General features: G+C 38.6%; 1 protein-coding gene across 1 annotated transcript; it reads left to right on the forward strand.

Annotated features, from left to right (window-relative positions):
- The first annotated feature begins 547 nt into the window (after nucleotides 1-547).
- LOC103364125 (LIM/homeobox protein Lhx8-like) lies at nucleotides 548-6,294 on the forward strand. Its single transcript, XM_008291146.1, has 8 exons — nucleotides 548-622; nucleotides 842-1,000; nucleotides 2,415-2,536; nucleotides 3,635-3,855; nucleotides 4,225-4,328; nucleotides 4,943-5,038; nucleotides 5,746-5,926; nucleotides 6,218-6,294. Exons 1-8 carry the CDS (start codon nucleotides 548-550, stop codon nucleotides 6,292-6,294), a joined length of 1,035 nt encoding a protein of 344 aa, XP_008289368.1.
- Nucleotides 6,295-8,182: the final 1,888 nt, after the last annotated feature.

The raw sequence follows: 8,182 nt of genomic DNA on the forward strand, positions 1-8,182 counted from the left end.
AAATGAGGCATCCAAGAAGCAAGACAAGTAATGCAGAAATAGATTAGGGTTAAGAAATGAAAATATAATAAAGGTTAGAAATGTGAATTCATTTATAAACTCCTGGAGGTGTTTCAGAGAGACTTCTGCTCCAGTCTAACACTTTCTACACACTGACAGCATCCAGGTCAGTCTGTGTTGATCACGTGACCTCAGCAGGTGAAGCTCAGACGCACCTGCGGCTCGTCATCACGCGCACGTGCGTCCCTCAACACAATCAGCCAGATGAGTCTCAGGTGTGCGCGAGGCCGCCGTCCCTCAGGTCTCGAGACAGGATGTGATAATTAAACAGCCATTTTTAATTTTTCATAAATATTATTAATAATCCGTTAAACACCGCACACCGGGCCCGTACACACACATACGTATAAAATAAAGTCCCAGACGCGCCGATAGAAAGTCCGAGCAGGTATTCTGTGATTATTATCGGTGTTCGGTTGTCATGGAGATATGATGGGATGTTCGCCGAGCCGCGGCTCAGTGAGGTTCCGGACGGGTTCCTGACACCATGTCGGACGGAGAGGGGCGACAGACGGAGGCTGTTTTCACTCAGCTGCAGCAGGGACACATTTTTATCGACACAGTAGGTCTCCTAAAAAAACAGAGAAACTTTTATCTCCCCCTAAAGTTTCAGAAAGTTGAGCCCTTGAGTAAATAATAAGTAAAATGTAATTATAGAGCTAGCCAAACAGAATGAAAGCTAGTTTAAAATAATAATTTCAGTGTTCCCTCCCTGACTTCTTATGAAATTAGACCTCATTTTTAACGTACAAACAGTTTTTATAACGTGTCTCTGTGACAGGGCTCCTCCGGGCCGGATGATATCTTCGAGGAGGACTCCTACTCTCCGTCCTCGCTGTCCTCGTCCTCCCTGTCCTCCGTCCCGGCCGCGGCCTCCCTGCAGGGGAAGACTCTGTGCACCTCCTGCGGCCTGGAGATCGTGGACAGATACCTGCTCAAGGTCAGACTCCCCTCATGTCACCGCACTGCAACAACAGAGAACACAAGACTGCAGTTTAGTTATTATAGGAAAGAAAATCCCAGAAGCTCATAAATACTTCCAGTTTTCTATGTTGAGAGGTTTCTGTGCCAGCTTCCCAGAGACTGGGTTGTAGTTGCTGCTTTCAACATTTTTAGTTTGTTGACTTTGCACTCAGTGGATCAGGACCACACAAGCAAACAGGTTTATTAATATTGCACCTTATCATACACAAATTATTGAAAGTGCTTCACTGGCAAAAGTAAAATAATAAAAAATGTAAAATCTAAAAAACTGAATAAATGAAAACTGTACAAGCTGAATAAAGTGCACAGAAGAGTAAATATGTGTGAGTCTCAGATCAACAATAACAAACATTGTCTTCTCAATGAAGGTCAGCCAGTTAGAAAGATGTGATTTTACTGAACTTTTAATGCTCAAATTTTTTGTATTGTACAAGAAAAGCACTGAAAAACAGGCAATCTTGCAGCAGGAGTGTTAGAAAAAATACATTTTTAAAAAAATGGAACACTGTAATGTTCATAAGCTGTAAAAGCAATCAAACAAATGGCTTATTTGTTTTTAAAATGCATTTAAATACAATAAAACAGTGTATTTTGCAGCCACACATTGTAAAAGAACAAAATGCTAATTGGGAAAAATACAGATTTTTGATATAGACAGTATGTGCAGTATGTGCAGTTTTGACCTGTTTCTTTATTTTCTTTCTTCTTTTTTAAAAAAAAATAGCTGTATGCAAACTAACCCCCTTTTTTTCCCTATGATTTCACTTTGTATTATCTATTTTAAAAGTGTTTTTTTGCTTATTTTTCTGGTTTAGAAATGACTCAGATGCAGCCTGTAATTGAGAACATGTTTCCTAAATGTTATACTTTATAATATTATTTCAGTGTACTAAAAGTAGGTTGAAACTTTTGACATTTCTGCCAAATTTTCATTTTTTTCAGCATTAAATGAATTGGACTTTTTTTTTTTTTTTTTGGAAATGTAAGTTATGCAGCTTATTTTTGTAAAGATGCAGCCTATAATTGGGGGCATATGTTTCATAAATTTTAAGCTGCATATTAATGTTTTCGTGTATTACAAATTTGCAATGAAATAATTTGGATAGCAAAAGTACTTCTATTACTGGCTGCAAACTTAAATAACCTTTGTATTATAAGACTAATATATATCATGAGTATTATAACTATCTCATAAGAACACTATAATGAATGATCACTTATCAGTAAAGCAAATGAATTACCAATGATATAGAAACCTTTATTGTTTTTAGTTATGAGGATACAAATATGTACAATTGAGAGATGCGTAAAATAATAGTTGGAAGCTTTATTTTATTTTATTTTTTATGTTAAAATCTCATCTTTTCTAGGTGAACAACTTGTGCTGGCACGTGCGCTGCCTCTCATGCAGTGTATGTAAGACGTCACTGGGGCGACACGTGAGCTGTTACATCAAAGATAAACAGGTTTTCTGCAAACTCGACTACTTCAGGCAAGTCAAACCCAACGTCTTAGGTCTGTTCAGGCTTATTTCATGATTATACATATATTTTCGATTAATATAGGAAAAAGAAAATAAAAGCCTTTGATGCTACATATGTATTTGTACAGCTACCTGGATTTAACATTATAATGCCAGACCATATAATTAAGGAGAACAGTGGTGACATGATTGAATTTCCCTTCTGGGATAAATAAAGTATTTTTCATTTTTTCATTTCATGCTGCTGCTACATACAAGGATTCAACGCTGAAGTCATAATAGAGATCTGTTGATTTACAGTTTCAAACACAGTGGAAGAAAAATATTTTATTTCACGTTCTAGTAATAAGGGAACATGAGCACTGTCTCTGAGGTATGTAGGTGCCGATATCCCGAAAACAGAAGAGTATAAAATGTCAGAAAAAAACTCAGTAATGCCATGCAATGCTGGAGCTCAAAAGGAAAAACTCGTCTCTCCGGTGTTTTTTGCGTTAAGAGTTGTTCTCATGGGAATCGGTGAACTTAGAGCTCTAAAACAAACAGCATCTAATTAAAATTGAAGGGTACAGTATGAATTTAAAATCTTTGTTCCAGAGCTGTGGGCATTTTGCATAATCTGATAAACATCTCCACCTTAGACAATACAGTCCGCAGCTTTGCGTCTTTTATTCATTCACTTTGGCAACTTGTGTGTTCATTTTCATTTGTTTTTATTTTGACTAACAGTTAACAATGGGATTAGTAAGCCTCCGAATAGGACATTAACACCTATGACTCATAAAAAATCCCAATTGAAGACTGGGACCAGCTGTTACATGGACTAAGCTGTGACGTGATGTCCAGAAACATGGCATATCTGCCTTACTGTGGGGGGATAAGAAGGACCGTATGCTCCGTTTTATTGTGAAGGGAAATATTACTGATTCAAAATGTACATGTTTCTGTAAAAAGAATTTTCTGTTTATACACTAATCTGCATTTAAGTTCAACCCTATCACACGTACTTTCATTTGAGACACGTTTTAATGAATAATCACCTAATTGTGACTCAACTAAACATAAGAACTTACTCATCCTCTCCACTTCCTGTTTCCCATTGCTCCTCAGGAGGTATGGGACCCGCTGTGCTCGCTGTGGCCGTAACATCCACTCCAGCGACTGGGTGCGTCGGGCCAGAGGAAGCACCTTCCACCTGGCCTGTTTCTCCTGCACCTCCTGTAAGCGCCAGCTGTCTACTGGGGAGGAATGTGGACTCCTGGAGAACAGGGTTTTCTGCCGACCGCACTATGAAATTATGATGGAGAATCTCAAACGAGCAAAGGAGAATGGTGAGTGTATGGGCAGAGTTCAGCATGAATGACGTCACACAAAAATCAGGAAGACGATTATAAAACCAATGTTAGACACTTAAGAATTTAAAGTAAAAACAGGTTCCCATCCAGTTCTGATCACCAGAGCTGTTTATGCTTTGCAGTCAAATAAGACAGTCAACACAGCAGTTATATGGCAACATTCTCCTTTTCAATAGCAATACAGGCAGATGTTTGCATTGCCACTCTGTATCCCAAAGTAAATGGAAAAAATGTCAGCACACACATACTGAAGCACAACCTGGTCACAAACGTTTCTGCACAGGAGAACCTGATCTGAAATGGGGACAGTATGATTTTCATGTGTTGACCTGTTTTGTCTTAAAGAGCAACCAAAAGTAGAGGAAGAGGTGGCAGACAAAGATGACTCCAGCTCCATGCCCAGGCCTGCTAAGAGGGCCAGGACCAGCTTCACTGTGGACCAGTTACAGGTACTGTCAGTGCTCACTGCTGCTGCACCTACTGGGACATTTTTCCTTCTGACTGTCGTCCGTTTGAGCCGCTTCCACTACGGTGTTTGGTCAGGTACTGCCACCTATAGGAGTCATAAATGAAACAAGAGGATCAAACTATTTGCCTCAGTAAACACTCAGCCCTGCCACTGGCTTACTGTTGCTGTTTCCTGTTAGTTTCATGTCATTATACTACAGCTAGTAGAGAGAAATGAGTACATATATACATCAATTTTTCATGTATGTAAAAAGTCAAGTCATTTTTCAGCATATTTCTGCAAAACAAAGTTAAAAGGAGGGTTAATGTTGACTTTGGTTTGTCAGGGCAACAGCAGCATGACTCCAAATGATTGTTGCTCTGTGTCTGCTGAATGTGTGGTAAAGTTAGTCATAACAAAAGTATGAAGCAGTGAGGTTTGAACAGTTTGTTTTGATGTTTTCCTGCCCTCTAGTGGCAGGTTATGTAAAGTGTTCAGACACATACAGAAACACATCCTCTGTAATGACTTCTTGTAAAATTGGTGTAACGGTATCAAATTGGTCTCAAATTTCAGTCATGTAAATGTCCTCCTCTGTCATCTCTACATCTGCAGGTGATGCAGACCCAGTTTGCCAAAGATAACAACCCGGATGCCCAGACTCTGCAGAAGCTGGCAGAGAGGACTGGTCTCAGCCGCAGGGTTATTCAGGTTAAACAGCCGTTAATGCCTTGAGGAGCACTGCTCTCATTATCATTAGTCATTTCTAAAACTCCATTTGAGACTCTGACTTCAGCAAGTGGGTCAGGATAAATCCAGTTAGAATGATTGCTCTGTAAGATGAAGCTGTAGGACTGCAGGCCTGTAGTTAGGCTCTGCAGGATAAGCAGACATATTTTGTGTATCAGTGCACTGAAAATGTAAATGTAAATTCTTTGTCAGTTGAAATAAGTCTATGAAACTAACATTTTGACAGTTCTACCGCCTGTCTTACACATTCTAGATTACAAAGACAGAATTTAATTAACAGCAGCATTTTTTGCAAGACCTTTGAGTTTTCATTAAATGCCACATTTCCTTAGAAAACATAGTACTGCCGTTAGGGGCCTTGCTTTTGTGTTTCATTGCTGTGTAATTTTTAACAGCTGGAAAAAAAATGAAGCTGTTTTTTACTATTAAAGTCAAAATTGTTGCAAAAGTTTACATTTTAAGTGTTGAAAAGCACCAAATAGAACATAAATAATTCCACTTTGCTTTCATGTTAACAGTGAGAAATCCAGTGTACATTTAATGCTTCGTTATTTTTATTCTTAAAAGAAGAAGTAAAAAGCTTTAGAACCAGCATGCACCACCATAGCAACTGAAAGGGAGAATCTGACTTTCAAGATGAGTTATAAATTCCGCCTCCTTCCATTCAGGTTTGGTTTCAGAACTGTCGAGCTCGTCAAAAGAAACACATCAGCCCAAGTGCTGCCTCTTCAGCCATGATGACATCACTCACTCCTGGTCAGCTGACGCCCCCTCTGATGGAAGATCTGCAATATACAACCTATATTTCCCCAGACGCACCCCTCCTCACTACACTGACTTACATGGATGGTAAGAAGCGCTTGCACTCTATGCTGGCCAAGACAAAACACACAATACACCTGAGCTCCACTACAGCTAACTTAGTCCCAACAGTGTGAATATTCTGTCTGACTGTGCAAAACCAATGCTGCCCACAGGAATCACATTTTCATCACTCCAAACTGTTGATTAAGGTCAATCTGTGATTTTTGTCAGAAGACATGTAGTTGTTGTTATGGCAGTTCTTGAGGAAATAACTTGCTAATTTTTTCTTTAATAATCTGTGGTTCTTTAATGATTTTTCATTTTTCACTTCCTCAGTCCAAACTCCGGATCCACTCTTGCTTCAGCCCCTTATATCCCATTCACTGACACAACTGCCAGTCAGCCACGCCTGAGCTTCAGCCTGTCGCCTAAGAAGAACTGAAGCTGATTGTTTGATGGGAGGATGAGGAGCACATCATTACTCTTTAATTTAAAGAACCCTGTGAGGATCGGATCGGTTACATTTATAAACTATCTAGCAAAATAATAGCACTGAATTATCACTGCTGCCTAATGTGTGAGCAGACACTTTGAAGAATCCACTTGTTAAGGCACTGAATTAATTTCATTCACTCATACAGGGATTCACGGATGAGAATAAGTTGAAAATGTCAAGTGAAATATTAATATTTGTAAGATGAAAGTTTTGTTAATATGTGTTAGGATTTTTTTTGCATTTAATTTATTTGGAGGATTTAATGAGACAAGGCACTTTGCTGGAAAATGATGTAAAATCGATTTGGTTTTGAGTGAAATGTTTTTTTGTTGTTGTTTTTTTTAAATGAATGTAACTGAGGAAATGTCAGTTTTTTGCATTTACAAAAGTGAAAATCAGCTGTTTTTTGTTCCTGACTAAAGACTACTAGAAAATTTGGGATTGGGTTATACTGCAAATTAAAACCAACACAGACTGGTACATTGATGGAGTAAGTCTGCTGTTCCTCTGTCTCATTGACATGTGCCATGCATGTGCAGTATATTAAACAGAAAATATGGACTGTTGTCTTGCAGCGACAAACACATATCAGACAAACAACATTTGTTCTGATATTTTTCAGTGTAACTTCAGTTAAGCACAGACAAAAAAGCAATACGATGTATACATTTACCCCCAAATAGTAAAAATTACATTCTACTGGGAGTCATGCATGACCTGCATACAGAGAATAGATGACATCCACATTGGATCTTCGATATTTGGGGCAGAAGTTTGTGCACCAGAGTTTTGTTCTTGTCAAACTGGGCTTTGTTTCTTGAAATTGGTCGCTGCAAAGAAGGTGTCAGGGGTCACAAGACGTACCTTTACTAATGTTTGTACTTATGCAGGTAGAATTTTGGAGTACTTAGCCCAGTTTTTTCTTTTACCTGCTACTTCAACACACCTTCACATCTGCATCTAAGCAAGCATGTATTTAGTGAACAACATTCATACGACATCGCACAAGTTGCTTTGCAGGAACATACAATACGATCAGTTAAAGTACAGTGCATTAGATTAAACTCCATTGTTTTGCGTCAACTATACTCTTGCAATTTCCTATAGTAAGAACCATTCTGCTGCATGATGACAACTTTTAGTTGAAGTACATTATATCAAAGCTTTTATGCTTCAGATACACCCATCAGTAGGGATATTTAAACCACTGACAGGTGAAGTGAATAATACTGATTATCTCATTACAATACAGTGTTCTGCTGGGAAACCTGTGTGGAGGTTACTTTGACACTTGTTGCAGACTATTGCAGTTACAGGTACATTTTATTAGCGTGAGAAAAAAAGAATGTTGGTGAGTCACTTATGTGGTTGACAGACATTTTTTTTTTTTTTTAAAAAAAGGTTTGACTCAAAATATTGGGTTCACTCAATATGTGAACATATATGCAATTAAGATAATATTCATATAGACCAACTCTCAAGCAGCGGCACCTGAGAATCTTTTGCATCATGCTGGCACATCAGTGAGGTGGAGAGTTATCACCAGTCACAAAAAGAACATGAAATCCTGCAACAGATGGTCTTATCCCCACAGAACCCTGATCTCAGCATCATAGAGTCAATCTGGAATTACATGAAGAGACAGAAGACACAGAGACAGCACAGATCCATGGAAGAATTGTGACAAGTTCTCTAACTGCTGAATGCTGAACGTTCTACCTGCCAGATATATTTCTGCAAGTTGAAAATCTTTCCAAATCCTTTGCTAAACTTAAAGGCACTTACACTCTTTTTCCCCCCCTTTC

This window comes from Stegastes partitus, unplaced genomic scaffold, assembly GCF_000690725.1.
Source record: "Stegastes partitus isolate 25-593 unplaced genomic scaffold, Stegastes_partitus-1.0.2 Scaffold720, whole genome shotgun sequence".
In the NCBI taxonomy this organism is placed as follows: Eukaryota; Metazoa; Chordata; class Actinopteri; family Pomacentridae; genus Stegastes; species Stegastes partitus.

Bases quoted from the DNA above. Each gene is read 5' to 3' on its own strand.
- LOC103364125 (XM_008291146.1), top strand. From the start codon at position 548: ATGTCGGACGGAGAGGGGCGACAGACGGAGGCTGTTTTCACTCAGCTG. The intron at 1,001-2,414 runs GTCAGACTCCCC...CATCTTTTCTAG, and splicing joins TGGACAGATACCTGCTCAAG to GTGAACAACTTGTGCTGGCA. The intron at 2,537-3,634 runs GCAAGTCAAACC...ATTGCTCCTCAG, and splicing joins TGCAAACTCGACTACTTCAG to GAGGTATGGGACCCGCTGTG.